At 65.2% G+C, this 22,591-nt stretch overlaps 3 protein-coding genes across 4 annotated transcripts; 1 reads left to right on the top strand and 2 right to left on the bottom strand.

Moving 5' to 3' along the window:
- Positions 1-885: 885 nt before the first annotated feature.
- On the top strand, positions 886-5,271 carry NUDT18 (nudix hydrolase 18). Of its 2 annotated transcripts, none has more exons than XM_074164270.1 (4): positions 886-974; positions 3,031-3,199; positions 3,306-3,519; positions 4,454-5,270. In XM_074164270.1, the coding sequence occupies exons 1-4, from the start codon at positions 886-888 to the stop codon at positions 5,050-5,052; spliced, it is 1,071 nt and encodes a 356-aa protein (XP_074020371.1). In that variant the 3' UTR covers positions 5,053-5,270. The 2 variants fall into 2 exon arrangements, with proteins under 2 accessions (XP_074020371.1, XP_074020372.1); XM_074164271.1 differs by having other exon boundaries at positions 937-970; positions 4,454-5,271.
- A 125-nt stretch (positions 5,272-5,396) lies between these two features.
- On the bottom strand, positions 5,397-13,345 carry FHIP2B (FHF complex subunit HOOK interacting protein 2B). The gene is made up of 17 exons (XM_074164174.1): positions 13,301-13,345; positions 13,116-13,194; positions 11,988-12,157; positions 10,024-10,128; positions 9,751-9,873; positions 9,348-9,524; positions 9,062-9,258; positions 8,872-8,980; positions 8,718-8,794; positions 8,348-8,537; positions 8,069-8,238; positions 7,854-7,979; positions 7,645-7,735; positions 7,399-7,542; positions 6,889-7,029; positions 6,239-6,339; positions 5,397-6,137 (listed from the first exon to the last, which is right to left on the bottom strand). The coding sequence occupies exons 1-17, from the start codon at positions 13,343-13,345 to the stop codon at positions 6,032-6,034; spliced, it is 2,151 nt and encodes a 716-aa protein (XP_074020275.1). The 3' UTR covers positions 5,397-6,031.
- Positions 13,346-14,712: 1,367 nt separating this feature from the next.
- Positions 14,713-21,672, bottom strand: LOC141475806 (actin filament-associated protein 1-like 2). The gene is made up of 17 exons (XM_074164323.1): positions 21,657-21,672; positions 18,807-18,935; positions 18,622-18,687; positions 18,447-18,532; positions 18,125-18,215; positions 17,835-18,052; positions 17,564-17,743; positions 17,302-17,385; positions 17,031-17,118; positions 16,733-16,950; positions 16,524-16,654; positions 16,310-16,430; positions 16,093-16,201; positions 15,340-15,489; positions 15,066-15,226; positions 14,862-14,972; positions 14,713-14,739 (listed from the first exon to the last, which is right to left on the bottom strand). The coding sequence occupies exons 1-17, from the start codon at positions 21,670-21,672 to the stop codon at positions 14,713-14,715; spliced, it is 1,986 nt and encodes a 661-aa protein (XP_074020424.1).
- Between the last annotated feature and the right edge of the window lie 919 nt (positions 21,673-22,591).

Genomic DNA, 22,591 nt, shown 5'->3' with positions numbered 1-22,591 from the left:
GGGCACCATCCAGTGGGCACCATGCAATGGGCTCTACTCAATTAGCACCATGCAATTAGCACTGTGCAATGGGCACCATCCAGTGGGCACTGTGCAATGGGCACCATGCAATTAGCACTGTGCAATGGGCACCTTCCAATGGACTCTACTCAGAGTAATTAACACCATGCAATTAGCACCCTCCAATAGGCACCACCCAGTGGGCACTGTGCAATGGGCACTATGCAATGGGCTCTACTCAATTAGCACCATGCAATTAGCATCCTGCAATGGGCACCATCCACTGGGCTCTATTCAATTAGCACCGTGCAATGGGCACCATGCAATTGGCACAACACAATTAGCACCATGCAATTAGTACCCTCCCATGGACACCATCCAGTGGGCACCATGCAATGGGCTTTACTCAATTAACGCCATGCAATTAGCATCCTGCAATGGGCACCATGCAATGGGCTCTACTCAATTAACGCCACGCAATTAGCATCCTGCAATGGGCACCATCCAGTGGGCTCTACTCAATTAGCAGCGTGCAATTAGCAACCTGCAATGGGCACCATGCAATGGGCTCTACTCAATTAACGCCATGCAATTAGCATCCTGCAATGGGCACCATCCAGTGGGCTCTACTCAATTAGCACCGTGCAATTAGCACCCTCCAATGGGCACCATGCAATTGGCACAACACAATTAGCACCGTCCACTGGGCACCATCCGACGGGCACCGTGCAACGAGCGCCACGCAATTACCACGACGCAATCAGCACCGCGCAATTAGCGCTCCCCGCGCACTGCGCACCACCACCCTTCCCACGCCCCGCCCGGCCCCTTTAAGGCCAAGCCCCGCCCCTCAGCCGCGTGGGGAAGTGGCGGCAGGACTAACCAATGGCAAGCGAGCTGTGCCCGCGGGGCGGCCAATGGGAGGTGAGCGAGGTGGGCGGGGGCGGCGCGGCGGAGCCCCCGGGACGCGGTGAGTGCCCCGGCGCATGCGCGGGGGGCGGCGGGGTGCCTGGGGGGGGGGGGGGTGAGGGGGGGGGGGGCAGGCGCCCGGAGCCCCTTTCGCGGCGCCCTCCCGCGTTCCGGGACCCCCAAACCCTCCCCACTGCACCCTGCACCCCCAGACCCCTCCCTTATTGCCCCCTGCACCCCCCCCCAATCCCTCCCTTATTGCACCCCGTACCCCGACCCTTCCCTTATTGCGCCCTGCAGCACCCCAAAACATTCCCTGTGGCACCCTGCGCCCCCTAAACTCTCGCCGTTGCACCCTGCACCCCCAGACCCTTCCCCACGCCACCCTGCAGCACCCCAACCCTTCCCTCATTGCACCCCCCTACCCCAAACCCTCCCCCTGCTGCACCCTGCAAACCCCAATCCATCCCTTACTGCACCCTGAGGCCCCCCCCAAACCCTTCCCCATCGCACCCCGCACCCCAGTCCTTCCCCATCGCACCCTGTAACCCCCAAACCCTTCCCTCTTGCACCCAGAAACCCCCAGACCCATCCCCACTGCACCCTGCGGCACCCCAATCCTTCGCTTACTGCACCCCGCACCCCCCCAAACCGTTCCCCGTTGCACCCCTAAGTCCCCCAGACCCCTCCCTTATTGCACCCTGTACCCCAAACCCTTCCCTTGTTGCACCCTGAGGCCCCCCAAACCCTTCCCCATTGCACCCCACACCCCCAACCCCTCCCCATTGCACCTGGTGCACCCCAAACCGTTCCCCATTGTACCCTGAAGCCCCCCAAACCCTGCCCTTACTGCACCCCGCACCCCAAACCCTGTCCGTATTGCACCCCGCACCCCAACCCTTCCTTTATTGCACCCTGAACCCCCCAAACCCTGCCCTTATTGCACCCCACACCCCAAAACCTTCCCTTATTCCACCTCGCTGCCCCCCACAGCCCTCCCTTATTGCACCCCAAACCCTTTCCCCGCCGCACCCCGCAATCCCTCGCCCCAGTTCCCCTCCCCTGTGGGCCACCAAGCCCTTCTCTGCCCCCCGCAGCCCCCCGCTGCCCCCCACAGCCCAGCACCCTGCAGCCCAGCTCGCCCCCCTGCAGCCCCCGCTCCCCCCCGCCTTTCCCCCTATGCGCCCCATACTCCGACCAGCCCTTCCCCTATAGCGCCCTGCAATCCAGCACCCCCTGGCCCCCCCAGCCTGCCGACCCCTCCCCGTGGGACCCCTGCACCCCCCTGCAGCCCTTCTCCTACCCCACCCCGGGCATCCCCCAGTCCAGCAGGCCCTTCTCCCCCAGTATCCCCCAGTCCAGCCGCCCCGTCCCCCCCAGTATCCCCCAGTCCGGCAAGCCCTTTCCCCCCACCCTCCTCCAGTCCAGCAAACCCTTCACTTATTTCAGCTTCCCCTGCGTCCTCCAGTCCAGCCAGCCCTTCCTCTACCGCAGCCCCCCCTGCATCCCCAAATCCAGCGACCTCTTCCCCTACAGCCCCCTCTACACCCTCCAGTCCAGCCAGCCCTTCCCCTACTGTGCCCCCCCATGCCTCCCCCAGTCCAGCAAGCCTCTCCACTACCGCAGCCCCCCCCGCCTCCCCGCGCCTAGCGACCCCTTCCCCTATTATTTCCCTTCCTACGCGCTGCAGTCCAGCCAGCCCTTCCCCTCCTGCGCCCCCCTGGGTGTCCCCCAGTCCAGCAGACCCTTTCCCTTCTGCACCCCTCCCTGCATCGCCAAAGCCACCGAGCTCTTCCCCTGCTACGTGCCCCCCCCCCCCAGCAGACCCTTCCCCTATTACATCCCCCTCCACGTCCCCCAGTCCAGCAAACCCCTCCCCTCCAGCCCCCCCCTGCCTCTGGGGGACCCCTTCCCGCATTGCACCTCCCTGTGCACCCCGCAATCGCCGGACCCCCTCCCTCACCACCCCCTCCAGCCCACCCAGCGCCGGGGCTCCCTGTCCCCCCGCCTGCACGTCTGGGGGGTCCCCTCCCCACCCCAACACCCCGCTACCCCCTGAGGGGGGTTGCCTGAGGGTTCTGCTTCCCCCCTACACACACACTCCCCCCCAACCCCATCCAGCCTGTGCGGTCCCATGGGGGAGGCTCCGGCTCCGGAGCTGGATGCGGTGCTGGGTGGCGGCAGCTGGGATGTGGGGGTGACCTTTGAGGGCCCCCCCCCACCCACCGGCCCCATCCGCCTGGGGAAGAATGCCTGCTACGTGGTCCTGGCCGTGCTCTTCAACGAGGAGGTGAGGCACCCACTATGTGGGACATCCCCCCCCCCCACCCCTAAACCCCACCGGTGCCTGATGCCCACCCAGCCCCCTCTTTACCAACCCCCCCCCCCCCCTCCAGGATGGGGTGCTGCTGGTGCAGGAGGCCAAGGCCGAGTGCCGCGGGAAGTGGTACCTGCCGGCGGGGAGGATGGAACCTGGCGAGAGCATCGTGGCCGCCATGAGGAGGGAGGTGAAGGAGGAGACGGGGCTGGAGTGCGAACCCCTCACTTTGCTGGCCCTGGAGGAGAGGGGGCCGACGTGGATCCGCTTCGCCTTCCTCGCGCGCCCCACCGGTGCGTGCCTCTGCCCTTGGGTGCTCTAGAGGGGTGTGGGAAGGACGCGGGCTCACCTGGAGCATCCCCTGCCAGTTCCGTGTTGGGGCATCGGTGTCCCCTGCCAGCCCCATGATGGGCTTTGGCATCCCCTGCCACCCCTGTGCCCAGGGCATCAGCATCTCTTGCCAGCCCTGTGCCAGGTCCTTGGTGTCCCCTGCAAGTCCCACAATGGGCTTTGGCATCCCCAGCCAGCCCTGTGCTTGGGCATCAGTGTCCCTTGCCACCCCTGTGCCAGGGCATCAGTGTCCCCTGCCACTCCTGTGCCATGTCATCGGTGTCCCCTGCAAGCCCCATGATGAGATTTGGCATCCCCTGCCAGCCCCGTTCTGGGGCATCGGTGTCCCCTGCTAGCCCCATGATGGGCATTGATGTCCCCTGCCACCTTTGTGCCAGGGCACTGGCATCCCCTATCAGCCCGATAATGGTCATCAGCATCCCTTGCCACCCCTGTGCCAGGTCCTCGGTGTCCCCTGCAAGTCCCATGATGGGCTTTGGCATCCCCTGCCACCCCTGTGCCGGGGCATCATTGTCCCTCATCAGCCCTGTGCCAGGGTGTCATTGTCCCTTGCAAGCCTTGTTCCAGGCCATCAGCATCCCTTGCCAGCCCCATGATGGCCATCAGTGTCCCCTGCCAACTTTGTGCCAGAGCATCTCTGTCCCCTGCTAGCACCATCATCAGTACTGGCACCCCCCCGCAAGCCACGTGCTGGGGTATCGGTGGCCCCTATTAGCCCAGTGAGGAGGTCTTGGTGGCCCCACCAACCCCATGACCGGCCACTGGCAACCCCTGCCAGCCCAGTGCCGGGGTCCTGCTGTCCCCTGCCACCCCTGTGCCAGGGCATCATCATCCCTGGCCACCCCTGTGCCGGGACATCCCCGTCTCTGCCCACAGGTGGGACCCTGAAGACCCTGGAGGAGGCTGATGCCGAGTCCCTACAAGCGACGTGGTGGCCCGGGGACCCCTGTGCCCTGCCGCTGCGAGCCCTGGACATCCTGCCCTTGCTGGACCTCGCCGCCCGCTACCGCCGCAGCCCCCCGCACCCCCCCACGCTGCCGCAGGAGCTGCCCTGTCCCCTGCTCTGCTTACGGCTCCTGGTGGCCTTCGCCAATGACGCCGGTGACCTTTGGGTGCTGCTGGGCACGGCCGGGACCCCCCACTTGCCCGTGGTGGCTTGTGGCACGTCCCCAGCCGAGCTCCGGGGGGGTCTCTGCCTGCCCGTGCTGCGGTTGCTGCGGGACTGCTTGCCCCCAGACCCCCACCCGGGACCCCTGGGGCTGCTGGGGCTGCAGCACCAGGCTGGGAGTCCCGGGGGGGGCGACGGTGTCTGCTTCAACGTGCTGCTGAGCATCCCCCCCAGTAGCCCCGGGGCTACCCACCCCCCCGAGCCCCACAGCCCTGCTTTCCGCTGGTGGCGAGTGGAGGAGGAGACCCTGAGGGGCCGCATCCTGCAGCGGCTCCGGGCTGCGGCCACCGTGCCCATCCGTAGCTAGTGGCCAGTAAGCCCCGGTAGCCCAGTTTTGGGCACAAGGAAGGGTGGGGGGGGGTCCATCCGACACTTCCGCTTGCAGTGCCGAAGGTGTGAGCCCTGGGATGTGCCCCCCATGGCTGGGGGGAGGATGTTTTGGGGCAGGGCACGGTGCCATGTCCTGGTCTCGGGGGGCACCAAGAACCAGCCAGAGCAGAAATAAACCCAGCTGCTGCTTCTTGCACCCACCTGGCTGCGGTTAAAGGTGGGGGGGACGACAGGGTGGGGGGGACGACAGGGTGGGGGGACAGTTTTGGGGAGGTTTGGGAAGGGGGTGGGGGGGGGCGCAGTAGAGATGACACAGCGTCTGGTGCTGAGCTCAGGGCTTTATTGCAGCAGAGTCCCATCAGCCAGGGGACACGGTGCCCGGCTCTGGGGGGTTCAGGGTGCACCATCCCTGCCAGGCAGGACCCCCAAACACAAAAACACACACACACACTCACACACACTCACACAACCCCCCCCCCGGTGCCCCAGAGCCGGGAGGGGGAGATGATTGAATTATTGCAGCTGAGGAGGTGGCATTGCCTGCCCCACAGCAGAGAGGGGACAGCACCGTGCCCGCACGGCTGATTATTGGCCCCCCCCAAAAAAAAAACCCCTGCTTGAGGTCGGTGGGGGCTCGGGGCAGTTCCGACGTGGGGCAGAGGGGAGCAGGAACCCACCACCCCGGCAGAAACGCAGCACAGTTCTCTTTGCACCCTGAGGGACCACATCCTGCACCGGTGGGGGGGAGATGGCACCACCTCCGGGATGGCAAAGGTCTCTGTGCCTCCTCATCCTCCTCACCGGTGTCCTTCCCGGGATGCCACCGCCATGCCCGGCTCTTGGGGACGTGCTGGTCCAACCGGAGGCTACCGGCGCAGGGATTGCGCCATCCCCGGTGGTCACCGCAGCCCAGATGAAGAGGGGGTGCTCCGTGGCGGGGGGGGGAAGGGCACAGCTCAGGGGGGTCCCTCCGGCGGTCCCTTGACCAGGGCGATGGCAGCCAGCTCCTTGCAGAATTCCTCCAGCACCACCATCCCCTTGAGGAGCATGGTGTGGTCCATCCTGCGGGGTGATGAGCAATGGTGGGGGGGGATGGGAGGGGGGGGCTCTGTGGGGTACACCCCCCTCAAAGGGCATGCATTGCCCCCCACCTCAGCACTTACTGCTCTCCGGGCACCATCCCCATGAGCTGCCGACGCACCAGGAGCAGCTTGGCCCTGAAATGGGGCACACGCTGGAGCCGCTGCATCAGGTCCCCGATCACCTGAGAGACCACCAAGAGAATCATAGGATCATCTAGGCTGGAAAAGACCCTTGGGATCATCGAGTCCAACCATCTACCATACTCTACAAAGTTCTTCCCTACACCATATCCCCCAACACCACATCTAAGCGACTCTTAAACTCATCCAAGGATGGTGACTCAACCACCTCCCTGGGCAGCCTGTTCCAGTGTCTGATCACTCTTACTGGGAAGAATTTTTTCCTGATGTCCGGTCTAAACCTACCCTGTTGCAGCTTGAAGCCATTCCCTCTTGTTCTATCGCTATTTGCTTGTGAGAAAAGACCAGCACCAACCTCTCTACAGTGTCCTTTCAAGCAGTTATAGAGAGCGATGAGGTCACCCCTCAGTCTCCTCTTCCTCAAACTAAACAGTCCCAGCTCCCTCAATCGTTCTTCGTACGATTTATTCTCCAGGCCCTTCACCAGCTTCGTTGCCCTCCTCTGCACCCGCTCCAGCACCTCGATAAGTCAGGGCCCATTTTGAGGGGGTGTCCCCGTTCCCCCCCCCACCCCAGCAGGGGGACGTTACCCTGACGAGGACGGAGAAGAGCGAGCGGCAGCCGGGTGCCAGGGTGAGGTAGGGGTCCAGCAGGTACTCGTGGAGGTGGGGATGGGGGAAGGCAGCCAGGAGGGACAGTACCGATGTCACCTGCAGGTTCAGGCTGTAGGGCTGGGGTGGCAAAGAGTGCGGGGGGATGCTCAGAGGGAGCTGGTACGGCCAATGTTCCCCCCCCCCCAGCCTGTTCCCACCAGCAGGAGCTCAGTGGCTGCAAATGCCACCGATGCTCTTGGCCACTTTGTCCCCACTACGGGGGTCCCAGAGCCTGGAAGGGAGGGCTGCCACCCTCCGCTGTGGGTCCTGGGGGGCACAGGGCTGGCAATAGCCATGGGAAACCAAAGCATCCTCTATTCAAACACCCCCCTCAACCAAGACAAAGGCTGTGCCAGCCTGGAGACCCCAAAAAAGCCTCCCCCCTTTCCCCCCCAAGGTTGTGCCAAGGTGGGGACCCAGGTCCATGCCTGGGTATGGATCCAGTACCTGGTCCAGGATCCGTGTCATCCGGTCAAACAGCACCTTGAGGAAATGGCCCTCGTAAAACGTCACCTCGGGGTGGCAGGTGTCGAGGGGCCGGGGGGCCAGGGGCCACCCCCACGGGGCTGAGCTGGCACCGCACGCCTGGACCTGCCCGGGGAGGGGGGTGATGGTGGGTGAGAGACAGAGCCGGGGGGGTGGAGGGGGGGTCTGACACCACCGGGGATGGAGATCCCCTCCCCAGCCACTCACCATGCCCAGGGCATCGTGCACGTAGGTGTCGTAGCCACCTTCCTCCATGCACGAGGAGGTCTTGGCCTCCTCGGGGACCAGGCAGAGGAAGCTGGAAGCGAGGAGAGAGGGATGGGGAGGAGAGAGGGATGGGGAGGAGAGAGGGATGGGGAGGAGGATGCAGCCCCCCCCGCACCTCCCATGCCAGAACAGCCCCCGCAAATCCCTACCTGCTGACCACCTCGCTCACTTGCCCCTTCCCTGATGGGGCCGGTCCCGGGAGATGCTTTTTCATCATCCTAAATCCGGCATCTGGGAATCCATCGGTGAAATAAGGATCCTCCTCCTCCAGGTCCCTGCGGGACCAGTGCAGCAGCATCAGCGGGGTGGGCACTGGGGGGGCTTGCCCCCCTTTGCCCTGCCCTGGTTCCTCCCACTTGCTCACAGCCCGTCCTCATCAGGGTCCGGCTCGGGGGGTCCGCGCTCGTCGGGCACGGGGGGGCCACGCTGTAGGTAGCCCCTCGTCTCCAGGTTCCTCAGCGCCAGGCTGTGCACTATGTGCTCGTGGGGCTTCCGCAGGAGCTCCTCGAAGAGCCGCAGGCTGGCCAGGCTGATCTGTGGCACGGTGAGGGGGGGTGAGACCCCCACCACTGCCCCCCAGCATCACCTATGTCCCCCCTCCCTTCCCCGTGTCCCCTGTCCCCCCCCAAAGGATGGGGCTCACCTCGTCGGAGAGGTGGTCACAGCGGTCGATGAGGTGGGTGCGCAGAGGGTGGGGGGTGTCCCCCGGGGTCTCGGGGTGCCGGTCTGGCCCCAGCAGGAATAGGACGAGGCGATGGAGCAGGGGGGGGGCACGGATCTGCCGCACGCTGCCCGTCAGCATGGCCGTGGCGCTGAGGATGGCGAGCTCGGACCTGCGGGGGGACAGGGTGGGATGCTGCGAGGCTGGGGGGGTCCTGAGAGCATCACAGCATCTCGCAGCGGGGAAAAAGGAGGTGCGGGCAAGGGGAACCCCACGATCCCAGCCCCAAGGCGGGGGGGGGTGGTAGATAAACTCTTCCCCCCCACTGCCGTCTAGCGCCTCAGACACTCACATCTCCAGGAGCTGTGGGTGCAGGATGCCCTGGAAAAACTTTTCTTCCACGGCTTCGGTGATGGCATCGGCCACAACCTGTGGTGGGGGGCAGAGGCTGAGCCCCAGAGCGGGTGGGGGGGGCTTCCCGTGCTCTGCAGGGGGGGGTTCCTTACCGGGTGGGCACCCATCACCAGCTCATCGAGGTAGTCCAGCCAGGCAAAGAAGGCAGCCAGGCTCTCCTTCCCCGGGAAAACCCCATCGCCAGCAGCATCACCCTGCAACCTGCACGGGGGTAGAGGACGGGGGAGCTGCGGCAAAGCCTCGGTGGTGCCCAGGGATGACCCTGCCCGGAGCCCACCTTACCTCCAGCTGGCCCTCTCCAGGGCGAGGACGTCGGTGGGGTCGGTGCCGGGGGGCACGGCGCTATAGAGGTCACAGAGATGCTCTGTCAGCAGCTGGCACAGGGCGCTGCTCCCCACCAGGCAGGCAGCAGCCCCCTCCTGGGCCAACCCCACCAGCTGCAGCAGGTTTTCCCGAGCCTTCAGCGCCACCCTGCTCTTCTGCGAGGAAGAGGAGGAGGAGGAGGAGAGGTGTCACGCGAACCGGTGGCACCCGCCGTCCCCTCCTCGCCAGCCCTTTCCCCCCCTACCTGGCTCTTGCACAACCCCACCAAGGAGGTGATGAGGTTGCTGTCCCTCCGGGGAGGGGACGGCTCGGCCGGGGGGGTGCTGGCAGCGGCGGTGGTACCCGGGAGATGCTCCGTACTCTCTTCCACAGGGCTGGCTGGCAGCTCCTGGGCCCTCCTCCCGTTCAGGATGCTCTTTCCCTGGAGAGCAAGAGGAGCAGCAAAGCATCGTAGCCACCATCTTCCTCCCACTCGCCCCCCCCGGCCCCCCGAGAAGCTTTGCAGTGGGGCTGGGGCTGCCAAGCCGGTGAAAAAAAAGCTCAATTCAATGAGCCAAACCCCACAGATGAGCCCCACACGTTTCCCACCAGCACGGGGGGGGGGGTGGTGGTGGTGGTGGTGGGGTGGGGGTTACGTGTCACCTCACCTCCAGGATGTACGCCAGCAGGGTGGGATCCTGCTTGATCTTCGTGCAGAGGATGGCAGCGAACTGCACCTCCTCCTTCTCCGTGCCGGAGCCCAGGCGGTCGCCGCTGAGCTGGAGGAGCTTCTGGGAAGGGCAAGGAGGGGGGGGACACTGGGCTGCCGGTGTGGGCATCGCCTCCCGGCAGCCTTTGCCAAAGGGATGCGGCCACCCCCCCCGGCACCTGGCATCACCGGTGGCACCGTCACCGGGACCCCCCGCTGGTCCCCGACTCACCTGCACCGGCCTGTGGACGTTGAGGTAGTGCAGGAGCGGGTGCTGCATCTGCCCCAGCACCCGGCTGAAGAAGAGGAGGACCTGCTGCCTCATCCCGGGGGGGTACTGGGAGGGAGAGGGGGGAGAGGCCATCAGCCGAAGCCCAGTTATCTCACTCTGTACCCCATTACCCTCTCATGGCCCCAGATCGCCTCCAGGTTCGCCCAGAAATCAGTGTGGGTGGTCTGCAAGAACACCCTCAGGAAAGACCCCAGGTTCGCTCCCCTAAAATAATGCAAATAGACACACACACACACACACACACCCCCCCAGGACATCCCACTGCCCCCGGCTCCTCTCCCTTAGCAATTCGGGATGGAACTCAGCCCTCGGAATTGAGCTTTCTCGCAAAGGAAAAAAAAAAAACAAAAAACCCCACGGGGGGATTATTTCCCCTTTCCCACTGCTAAAATGGCAGCAATGGGGGGAGTCAAAGCCCAGCACCCCCCCCCCCCAAAAAAAACCCCAAATCCTAACGGCCACGAAGGGCCAGCGCCTGTTTGTGAAGCCCACGCCGCGCTTCTGTTGGGAGTAAAAGGCTATTTATAGGCAGCCTCGTTATTATTAGCAACAAAGGAGCAGCAGAGCCCTCATATCTGGGCAATATTGACTTTCAGGGGGTGTTTAAACCATCACACCCCCACCCCGCTCCCCGCCAACCCCAGCAGCAACGTGCCGGTTGTGCGAACAGGCTGCTGGGGTGACAAACACCCCCCTCCCCATGCCCGCAGGGACGCGATGGGGTACAAGGGCCATTTGGGGGAATCATGGAATCAATCAGGGAATTGTCAGAGTTGGAAGGGACCTCTAGAGATCATCCAGTCCAACTCCCCTGCTAAAGCAGGGTTGCCCAGAGCACATCACTCAGGGCTGCATCCAGGCGGGGCTTGAAGATCTCCAGAGAAGGGGACTCCACGACCTCCCTGGGCAGCCTGTTCCAGGGCTCTGCCACCCTCACCGGAAAGAAGTTCTTCCTCATATTTGAATGGAAATTCCCGTGTTCCAGCTTGTGCCCGTTGCCCCTCGTCCTGTCACTGGGAACCACTGAAAAGAACCCGGCTCCATCCTCCTTCAACCCACCCTTTAGGTACTTGTAAACATAGATAAGGTCTCCCCTCAGCCTTCTCTTCTCCAGGCTAAAGAGCCCCAGCTCTCTCAGCCTTTCCTCATCAGGGAGATGCTCCAATCCCTCCATCATCTTTGTTGCCCTACGCTGGACTCTCTCCAGTAGTTCCCTGTCTCTCTTGGACTGGGGAGCCCAGAACTGGACGCAGTATTCCAGTTGTGGCCTCCCCAGCGCAGAGTAGAGGGGGAGAACGACCTCCCTCGACCTACTGGCCACACTCTTCCCTACGCAGCCCAGGATCCCATTGGCCCTCTTGGCCACAAGGGCACATTGCTGGCTCATGGATAATTTACTATCCACCAGGACTCCCAGATCCTTCTCCTCAGTAGTGCTTTCCAGAAGATCCATCCCCAACCTCTATTGGTGCCTGGGGTTCTTCCTCCCCAGGTGCAGGACCCTACACTTGCCCTTGTTGAACCTCATGAGGTTCTTCTCTGCCCATCTCTCCAGCCTGTCCAGGTCACACTGGATGGTGGCACAGCCCTCTGGAGTGTCGGCCAGCCCTCCCAGTTTGGTATCATCAGAGAACTTGCAGCAGAGCAAGTAGAAAGGATCCCGACGGGGGTTTTACACCGAGCTATCGAGCCCCCCCCCCAAAAAAAAAACCAACCAAGCACCCTGAGCAGCTCGCCCTCCACAAAGTCCCATTGCCCAGCCAGAAGAGCTTCAGAATTAAAATGATTGAGCAGCACCATGCAAAGCAGTTGGAAAAGGGTGTGGGGGCTGGACTATGGGGGGGTGGAGGGGGGTGTTGCCCCCCCACTCCCCCAAAAAAAAAAGTGGTGGCTTGTGCACCTACCTCCGCCTTGCCCAACGTGCCCAGGGTCTCCAGGACCTTGTGCTGCAGCAGGTACTCCAGGCACGGTCCAGCTTCCCCCGCCGGGCGCTGCTTCTCCTCGTACACCAGGATGTCCAGCATCTGCTTGAGGCGCCAGGGAATGTCCGTCTGTCTGGCGGGGACGCTCTCGTCTGTGGACACAGGCAGCGGGGGGGCTGCGGCATGTCCTTCCCCCCCCCCCCCCAAAGGCAGCACCGGGATGGGCGAGGGGAGTAACGCATGGTGGGGTGCAAATATGGGGTGCTCGCCATGGTGGGGTGCAAATGTGGGGTGCTCGCCATGGTGGGGTGCAAATGTGGGGTGCTGGCCAGTGGCACCCCGAGCCCTGCTAGCCCAGAATCCTCCTCCAGTGCCGACAGCGGGCAGGACGCTAGATGGCAATGTGATGATGGAGTCCCAGCAGCACTCGAGGCTGCTCCTTCCGCTCATGGCCTAGCAAGCCACCGGCCGTCCCCGCTGGGGACAGAGCAGCTCTCGGAGCTGCCGGCCGTCCTGGGGTGGCTACTAGCCCCAGAGACCCTCCAGCACGGCCCAGGAGGGGAAGGGGTGGTGGGGACCAAGCAGGAAGGACTGAGATCCTGGTGGGGAAGGGGTTGAAGCTCTCCAGGCCCTGCAGGCTCCCGGAGAGGGACGTGCCCCAACCTGCAGTGGCTCCCAGAAGAATCTGCACCCACACAAACCCCCCGCGTGCTGACCCCAGCGGTGTGCTGGGGGGGGGTCGGGGCCGGGCAGGGACAAGCTCTCGGCTGGATAAGTCCTCCCAGGGTACGGGAATGGGTGTCCCCCGCCAAAATCCTGCGTACCAGATCTGCCCCAGTGCACTAGGGTGGGCACGGTGCCCTGCTGTTGCGTGGGGTCCCGACCCAGGGCATGGGGACCCCATCCCTGGGCATGGGGTCCTGTCCCTGAGCACCGGGACCCCCTCTCTGGGCACAAGGACCTTATTCCCAGGCCACGGCACCTTATCTTAGGGAATGGGGACACCCTCCCTGGGCACGGAGACCTCGTTCCCACGCCACAGGGACCCCATCCTAGGGCTCGGGGACCCCATCCTAGGGCACGGGGACCCTCTCCCCCCACCCCACTCACCCGTGGCTTCCAGGTAGTAGCCGGTGATGCCCTTCCAGTGCTCGGTGAAGGCTTCCAGCAGGTCCACGCTGGGCTCCCGCTGCATACACCGGGGCCGGGGTCAGGGTGGTTAACGGAAGCCCCCCCCTCCCGCCGCTCCCGGTGCCGGTCCCCGCCTTGCCATATCCCCCCCCGGCAGCGCTCACCGTCTCCACCGCCTGCTGCAGCAACGCTCCCAGCCGGCTCAGCATGGCTGAGCCCTCCCGGTACCGACCCCCGGCCCCGGCACCGACCCCCGGTGCCGCTCCCCGTCCCGGTGCCGGTCCCGGTCCCGCCGCGTTCCGCTGCGCCCCGGCGCGGCCCCGTTCCGCTGGTGGCTCCGCCCGGCGGCGGGAGGGGAGGGCGGACCGGCCCCGGTACCTCCCCCCCGGAGGCTCCGCTCCGGCTCCGGGCTCCGGCGGGGGTTTGGGGAGCAGCGGGGGGGTCGGGATGGACTGGGGGGCGGAGGGGCTGAGAGAGGGAGGATGGAGAGGTGTCGGGGAGGGGGGAGGGTTTGGAAAGGTCCCTTCGCCCTAAAACTGCTCCGGGGGGGCAGCCCTGAGGTGGGGACGGACCCCCGTGCACCCGGATGGGGACAGCCCCCCCCAGTCCAGACCTTGCACTAGGATGGGAAGACCCCCCCCATCCACATCTCTCACCGGGACAGGGATAGCCCCCCATGCACACCCCAAACTGGGGCAGGGATAGCCCCCCATCCACACCCCGAACTGGGATGAGGACAGCCCCCCCAATCCACCCCTCTCACTGGGAATGGGGACAGCCCCCTCCGCACTCCACACCTCACCCTGGGACAGGCATAGCCCCCCCATGCAGGATAGGGACAGCCCCCCCCAGCTCCCCTCTTCCCACGGCACAATCCAGTAGAAGCCAAATTTTATTTTTTATTTTATTTTATTTTTTTTTTTAAATCTTTAAAAAAAAAAATAATATATATATATGTTTCTACAATTAAACCCAAGCCATGACGAACACAGCTGCTGGAAAGCAGCCCAGGGCCCAGCCTGGGTCCTGCCAACTCCAGGGAAGGTGCAATTTAGGTGCCCCAAGCAGCCCCCACTGCTCTGCATGTCCCCCCCCTGCCCTGGTTGCTCGGTCTGGGGTACATCTGCACCCACCCTTTCAAGTGGGTTTCCCCCGGGGGTGGTGGTGGGGGAGCTGCTGGTGCACTGGTTTGACTGGATCCACGTCAGGGACAGAGCGGGTGGCTCACGAGGTTGCAACGGGGAAATCTGCCCCAAAACCAAGGTGCTGGGAGGGGCGAGAAGGCAACGAGCCAGCTGGGAGGGGGGCTGGCCACCCTCCAGAGAAACTGGAAACCCACAGGTGAAGAGTTTATATGTATATATATATATACACACATATATATATATCTATATCTCTATATAAAATAGATGTGCGTAGTTGTAGCGTCGATACTGATGGTTAAAAAACAGACCCCAGGCTGGTCCCGCACGATCCACGTGCAGCCCTACGTTCTGCCGAGAGATGCCCAGTACATCTGGGGGGGCAAGAGCTGGGCCCCCCCCCCCCACACACCCCGGGGCCGCTGCAGCGCCGGTCACATCGCAGACTTCATCTCCCACTCCTGGAGAGGGGGCAAGACGGGTGGTCACCCCCTCCCACCCCCCCTCCAGGGTCCCCCAGTGCCATGTGTGGTACCAGGGTGACCTTCCCCCCTGCCCACCCCAGGCAGCTCCCGGAGGGTACCTTCCTCCTCTGCAGCACTTGTCCCTTCTCCACGATGACCGGGGAAGGAGATGGCTTCAGAGCGCTCCTGGCCGAGGTGGTGCGCTTCAACAGCGGCGTGAGGAATGAGCCCTGCTGGAAAAACGGAGCAGAGGGAGGGGTGATGCCCACCCTCCCAAACCCTTCACGCTCCCTGCAGCCCGTCCCCCGGTTCCCCTTCCCCACCTCGGAGCCAGCCGAGCCGGCGGTGGCGGCGATGTGGCCCTTCAGCGACTTGCCGATGGCCAGCAGGTTCATCTCGGAGCCGGCTTTCAGCCTGCCCTTCATGCGGCAGGCCCTCTCCAGCTGCCCCACCTTCTCTTCCAGCTTGGGGAAGGCTCTCTTCCCTGCAAGGACATCGGGGGCACTGCCAAGCCCGGGCACCCCTCAACCCCGCTGGCTGCTCGGGCAAAGGCCAGGCACCCCCCGGCACAGGGGCAGAGCCCCTCTGTGGTCCTACCGATGAGGATATCCAGCCCATCCCGAGCCCCTTTCCTCTCGGGCAGCGTCAGGGTGCGCTGGGAATGGGAGAGATCCCTGCTCCGAAGCTCGGGGCTCATCTGTGTCCGCTGCGGGCTGGCAGCCCTGCCCCGGAGAGCTGCCACTGATGCTGGGGAGGAAGGGCAGAGGAAGGGGGCTGAGGAGGAAGGATGCTGGGCAGGAAGAGCAAAGGAAAGGTGCTAGGGAGGAAGGATGCTGGGGAGGAAGGACAGAGGAATGATGCTCAGGAAGAAGGGCAGAGGAAAGGTGCTGGGGAGGAAGGATGCTGGGGAGGAAGGAGAGAGGAATGATGCTCAGGAAGAAGGGCAGAGGAGGGATGCTGGGGAGGAAGAGCAGAGGAAAGGTGCTGGGGAATAAGAGCAGAGGAAGGATGCTCAGGAAGAAGGGCAAAGGAAGGATTCTGGGGAAGAAGAGCGGAGGAAGGGGGCTAAGGAGGAAGAATGCTGGGGAGGAAGAGCAAAGGAAGGTGCTGGGGAATAAGAGCAGAGGAACGATGGTCGGGAAGAAGGGCAGAGGAAGGATTCTGGGGACAGAGAGGAGAGGAAGGATGCTCAGGAAGAAGGGCAGAGGAAGGATTCTGGGGAGGAAGAACAGAGGAAGGATGCTCGGGAGGAAGGGCAGAGGAATCACGGCACAACACCCTGCTCATGGGGCTGGGGTGCACGGGGGGACCCCGCTGCTCCCCTGGAGGGAGGATCCAGCCCCTGCTCACCTGCCTGCGAGGGCAGGGCGCTGCCGGGGGCGATGCTGCAGGCACCGATGGGCAGCGCAGACACAGGTCTCTTGCGCTGCCTTTGCACTGCTCGGTCCAAGCTCTGCTGCTGCGGAAGGAAGACGAGAAGCCCGTGGGCAAGTGGACGGTGGGAACCCATCCCTCTTGCCCTGGGGCTCACATGGTAGGAGGGTGAAAGGTGCATCAGCGGAGTTACCAGCTGCTGCAGCCGCTCCACGTTAGAGTAAAGGTGCTTGGGGGCTTCGGATGGCGGGAGCTGCCCGGAGGGGTCATCCATGTAGGCGTTGGGGGTCGGGACACGGCGAAGCAGCAGCCCACTGCAAGCAGGAAGGGGGTTCTATTGCTGCCCACAGCCCCACAGCAGAGCGGGAGGGCTGGGGGCGGCCGTACCCCCACCAGCATCTCCTTACCCCTCAGCGGGGCAGCTGCTGGCATCACCCAGCCTGGGGGTCTCGGTGTGGGGACTGTCACCGGCCGGCTCTTCTCCTCCCCTGGCCCGCAGGGTCTTCAGCCAGGCTTCTCTCTCCTCGTCTGAACGGGTCTGGTGTGGGGCAGAGGGTCTGTGCTCAGTGGGTCCCCCCCCATTAAGGGACACGGGGGTGCCACTGCGGTTGCTCACCTGCAGCAGGGCGAGCTCCCGGCCCCGCTGGGCGATGCGGATGCGGAGGTGCTGGGGGGAGCCGGCGGCCGCCCCCGGGGAGACCTCGCAGCCCTCCAGCCGCAGGGCACAGAGGGGGCGTTGGGTGCCCCCCGGCTCGGGGAACATGCGGAGGGCTCCTTGTCGCACCGCGCACCACAGCCGCTGCCACCGCCCGCGCAGCCGCACCGCCAGGAAACCTGCGGGGGTCCAGCCCCCCCCATCAGCAGCGGCAGGGGGGTGCGGGGACACCCCCTCGCCCCGTCCCCATGCACCGCACCTCCTTTGGCATCCTCTCCGGGCCGGGGGCTGCGGGCAGGGCTCTGCCGGGAGCAACCCTCCTCTTCCTCCTTGCCGAGGTGGGCTGCCTGAGAGTGGAGATCCAGAGAGACCCATTCCCCAGCAGGTTTTAAGCCCCCTGCACCCTGACCCCCACCCCATGGCAATGCCACCCTTCCCACAGGGACGGAAGGACAGGGAATTGGGGTGTACTCTCAGCAGCCCCTTTCCCATGCCTGGGTTTCCCAGGGAGGGGAGGACAAGCAGCTCACCCTGCTGAGCCTCGAGGAGGGCGATGATGGGACTCTGATGGCTGCCAGCCCGCTCGGGGCATCGCTGCTGACCTCTTCGATCACCTACCAAGGGACAGGGGGAACGCTGCAGTCCCGGACCCCTGCTCCCCCATCTCACAGGGTTCCAGGTACCCCCGGAATGGGAGAAAAGCTGGGGCCACCTCGGGAGCACCCTGTTTCTCCCTGCCCACCCTTCCCTCCTGCCCACGCAGAGCTCTGCCAGGCTGCAACACCTCCAAACCTTCCTCCAGTCCTCAGCCTGCTGCCGGCTCTGGAAACCGATGACCAGCACCTCGCCCGCCACCCCCATCACCTTCAGGGTGTGCGGCATCTTCTTGCCACGCTTGGCTTTGGAGGCCACGCGGCAGCCCCGCAGGTCCAGCTCCAGCACCGGCTGGGGGTCGGCGGCACACCTGAAGCACTGTGGAGGAACAAGGTGGGGTCTGCAGAGCTCGAGGACCCCCTCCCAACCCTCCCTCCATCCTCCTCCTCCTCCTACTCCAGCCGCTCACCAGCAGCGTGTGCTCCCGGATGATGAAGAGCTGCTTCGCCCACTGCCCCAACCAGCGTTTCCTCCAGAGGAAGCCGCAAAGCTGGGCTTCGGGGCGACCGGGGGGCTCAGCATCGGGGCTGGTGGCCGGTGGTCGCCGCAGGTAGTGGGCACGGTCCGTCACGCCATCCTCATCCTCCTCGTAAGACTCGTAGTGGCTGCTGTCGGTGTCGGCATCGCCTGAGAGCCGGGACGGTGTCAGGGTGCGGGGTGACTGCGGGTGCCGGAGAGGGGGTGCGGTGGGGGGCTCACCAGAGCCGGTGCATCTGCCGGAGCTGAGGATTTCGGCGTCTTCATAGGAGTCGTCGGCTGGTGGGGATGGCGAGATGCCCGGCACCTTGCTCTGGGGAGAAAAGGGGTGCTCCAAAGGTGCTGTGTCCCCCCCCCGGGGTGAACCTCACAGGGTCCCCAAGGGACAGGTTGGCAGGTCCCAGCCCGGCTGGACCCCGGTTTGAGCAAGGTTGCAGTGCAGGGATGGCTGCCAGGTCCTCTTCTCCCATCCCATATCCCAGCACAGCGCTGTTGCCCGAGCCCCCCCAGCAGTCCCCCCCACCCCTCCGCTGCCCCCCCGTACCCTTCCGTGCAGGCTCGAGGCGCTGGCCGGGCGGCACTCGCTGGCTCTCCCTCCCGTTACATCCACCGTCCTGGTTCCTGGGGGGAAAAGCAGAACCAGCAGCGGTGCGAAGAGTCGGCCGGGAGTCTGGGCACCCCCGGGGAAGACGGGGTGCGGATCAGAACGTGCCACTCACCCCGGCCCGGCGGGGTCCCCGGGGAAGGCGAGAGGCAGCGCATGATCATGTACTCTGCATCCTCTGCTGCGGATGGCGGGGAGCACCCGGTCACAACCCCGCTCCCGGACGGCCACCGGGTGCTAATTGGGGGGGATACACCCCATTTCCTCCCCCCCCCCCCCAACACCCAGACCCGCACTCACAGGAGGGGCTCTGCAGCCGGGCGAGGAGATCGGCCACCGACTTCTTCTTGGCCCGAGCCGCGGCACTGAGGCTTTCCCGGTCCAGGATGAGCAGGAAGGACCGCAGGTCTGCCAGCAGCTTGTCCAGGTCTGCAGGGGACAGGGACACGCCATCGCACCCCACCAGAGGAAGGGGCTGGAGGGGGGAGCTCTCCGAGATGGGGGGGGGTGTGGGGGGGGTGTGTGTGTACGTGCCCTGTGCCCCCCGCTCCTGCCACCTGCCCTGGCTCCGCACAATCCCGCTATTGACGGGGCCAGGGGGGCCGGGGGAGGATGAGGAGGGGGGGACGGGGACCCGCGTTGCTGAAGGCTCCTCTGTGTGCGCTCACAGAGCGGGTTTGTTCCCGGTTGGGCGAGGGGAGCCGGGGCCGGGGGCCCATCGTGCTGTGGAGGTGGAGGAGGAGGAGGAGGAGGAGGCATGGCACATGGGAGCAGCTGATGAAGGCTCCTCTGGGCACGCTGGAAATGCTGAGCATTCACCCGAGGGCAGGGGGCGGGGGTCGGGGCTCAGCACCAGCCGGGGACCCCGACCCTGGAGGGATGGAGGGGGACAAGGAGCTGCTTTGTGCCTCCTCGCCCCGGCTGGGGGACCCAGGAGTCCCGCACCCTGCACAGAGGGATGGGACAGTGCTGGCTCCCCCCCACGACCCCTCCCCGAGTGCTATGGATGTGGGGAGAGGGTCCCTCCGGCCCCAAACGGTGGGACCCCCATCATTCCGGGTCCGTGCAGGCATTCCCTGCGCTGGAGGAGCATGCGGCAGACCCCCAGCCCAGCCCCTCACCCCTGGCACCTCCGGCTGCCACCGCAGGAGCGGGCAGATGCCCCCCGGAGCCCCCCCAGGGTCACTGTCTGCCTCCCCCCGGCTCCTTCCCTTCCTGCCGTGCATCTGGAAGCCGTTTGCATCGCTCTGCTCCGGCCACTCCGCTCCCTGCTCCCAGCTGGGATAAACCATTGCAGACCCACCATTGAAACCCACTGCCCCCCTGGATCCCCCCATGCCGCCCCCCCATGCCACCCCCAGCCTCCCTCCTCGCTGTCCCCCTGCCATTCCCCGATTGGAAGAGGGACAATCCCAGCGAAGCCACATCCGGATGCTGCCCTGGTGCCACCCCGCGATGCCCCGGGTGACCCCAGCATCCCCATGCCCTGCCACATCCCTGCATCCCGCATCGCTCCAGGCTGGTGGGGGTGCAATGCCCCCCCCCCCCCCAAAAAAACCAGCGGCAGCCCCCAGAGGGAGGCTGGGGCAGGCAAAGAAGGAGCCCACCGGTCCCACATATGTTACAGGGGATGTGGGAGAAGCCCCTGTGGTGGTGCTGGCACGGGGGGAGCACTGTCCCCCCTCCCTGGTGTCCCCGGATGGGGAGCACACACCCCTGCCCCAGGGGGAAGAGGAAACATCTGGCAGGGCAGCGAGGCTGAGCAATGCCGGGGCCGGGCCCAAACATCTGGATTTCCCTGGAAACTGGGGAAGGGAAGGGGGGAACCAACTCCCTGGGGGAGGGCTGGTGGGGGGGCTGGGGCAGGGGCTGGCCAAAGGGACCTGTGGGCAGAGCGCAAGTGGTGGGGGGGACAGGGACTGTCCCCCCGTGCCCGGTGTGCCTGGCTCTTCCTCTCCCTCCCTTTCTCCTCTCCTCCGCCCAGGCCAAATTCCTCGGCAATGACATCTCCGTCCACTCACCCCCCCAAGCTCTCCCTGTGTCCCCCCACCCCTGCGCTCCCCCCGGCCGGCCCCGATGCCCTCGGTGGGGCAGGGGAGCCGTGCCCGGTGGTGCCCGGCCGTGCCCGCAGCCCGGTGCGGAGCAGGCTCACCGTGAATCCGTGCCAGCTGCCCGCTGCCGGGGCCAAGGGAAAGCAGCCGAGATGAAAAACAGCTGCCTCCGTCTCCAGGGCGGGAGGAAAACGCCCCCCCCAAACACACAGATATGCTCCCTGCTCCCCCAGGACACGGCCCAGCCCCGTGGCATCCTCATCCGAGGAGGAGGAGGAGGAAGGAGGAAGGAGAGGGCTGCCCGAGGGATGCCACCGGAGCACGCCATCCCCGGGTGATGCCAGCTCCCCAGGGGATTTGGGGCTGGCACCTCTGCCCCGTGGACCAAGTGTGGTTTTTTTCCATGTAACGAGGTGCCCGGGCTCAGCCCCTCTCCCGTGTGGGGTGCAGGGGGGAGCAGCGGAGCAGGGGGCACCCCGAGGCCCCCCCTCCAGTGCTCGGGGAGGCTCTCGCCCAGCACGGGATGACTCAGAGGAGGCTGGAGGCCGCCCCGAGCCCGGAGCTGCTGCTGGCCGCAGCGTGACCCGTCACTGCCGGGAGGCTCCGGGCCACGGCTCCAGGGTGGAGGCGCTCCCCCCCGGCCCTCCCCCCCCCCCATGCCCTCTGCACCCCCAAATTGCCCCAGGGAGGGTGCTGGCAGAACCCCTGCCATCCCCACACCCTGCCACGGCACCCCACCGTGTTCGGGGACACCCAGGCAACTCCCGTCTCTGCTCTGACACCCCCCCCCCCCACACCCCGAGCCCCGACACCCACGCCTTGTCCCTTGCACCCCTTCCCTCCCCAGCACCCACCCCACCGCCCCACGCACCCTCCCACCACCCCAGAGCCCCTCTCTCCCCCTTTCGCATGCTCCCCCACCCCCCCCCTTTTCCTTCCCACACCCCCTTTGCGGGCACCCACCTCCTCCTCGCACCCCCGTGGGCACCCCCACGCCCTGCTCCACCCCCCCCCCAACCCCTCTGCCCCCCTCTTTTACCCTCCCCCCCGCAGCCTTGTACCCCTTTCCCCCCCCCCACCCCCCTCTTTAACCCTGTACCTCTCTGCCGGGACATGGTGCGGGAGCGCTCACATCGCGGCGGGATGGGGATCGGGATCGGGATCGGGATCGGGATCGGGACGGGGGCAAACGCTGGCCCAGCTGGGCTCGCACACGCCCTGCGGGCCCCCAGCACTGCCCGGTCGGGGCGGGGGGAGTGTGTGTTGAGGGGGGGTGAAGGAGGGGGGGAAGGCGGGGAAGGGCTCCGCATCCTCCTCGGAGCACCATCGCCATCTGCAGGGATGTGGGGCCGGGGGTGAGGAAGCGCGGGGCGGGGGGGGGGGGGGTTGAAGCAAAAGCAGCGGAGCCCGGGCTGGATAAAGCCATTTCACCTTTAATTGTAAGCAAAAAATCACTCTCACGCGGATTCTCCGACACTAGCAAATAAAATAAACTCTAACAAAACAGAGAAAGTGAACCACTGAAGTCCGGTCAGAAAACAACCCATATTTATATATATATTTATAGATATGTCGTTTGTCGAGTAGCAGTGAAAGGCAAGTATGGGCCAGTGATTTCCCGATAAATTACATTCTTTACATCCCAACAAGGTCTAGCGGCTGGAAAGTGGCTGGAAACAGAACCCGGGGTGCGTGGAGGGGGTGTGTGGGGGGGGATGTGGGGGCCGGGGAGGGGGGGGGGGGGTCCTGCCCAAAACGTGTGCCCGAAGAAGGGACCGGAGAGGTGTGAGGAGGGAAGGTGCTGCCCGGAGCCGAGCCCTGCCTGCACGGCTTGGGGGGGGGGGGGACTGGGGGGACAGGCAGCACTGCCCAGTCACACACACGCCCCCCCCCCCCCGGCAACCCCAGTGCCCGTTGAGCCGTGCCCTGCTCCTTTCTGCCCCACTGCATCCTCCTGTTTCATCACCCCATTGCCCCCCAACAGGAGCTGCCCTGGGCTCCCACTGGGACACCCCCCCCCCAGCCCTGTTCTGC

This window comes from Numenius arquata, chromosome 26 (genome assembly GCF_964106895.1).
Source record: "Numenius arquata chromosome 26, bNumArq3.hap1.1, whole genome shotgun sequence".
Classification (NCBI taxonomy): Eukaryota; Metazoa; Chordata; class Aves; order Charadriiformes; family Scolopacidae; genus Numenius; species Numenius arquata.
This window is presented reverse-complemented; position numbering and strand designations above follow the sequence as displayed.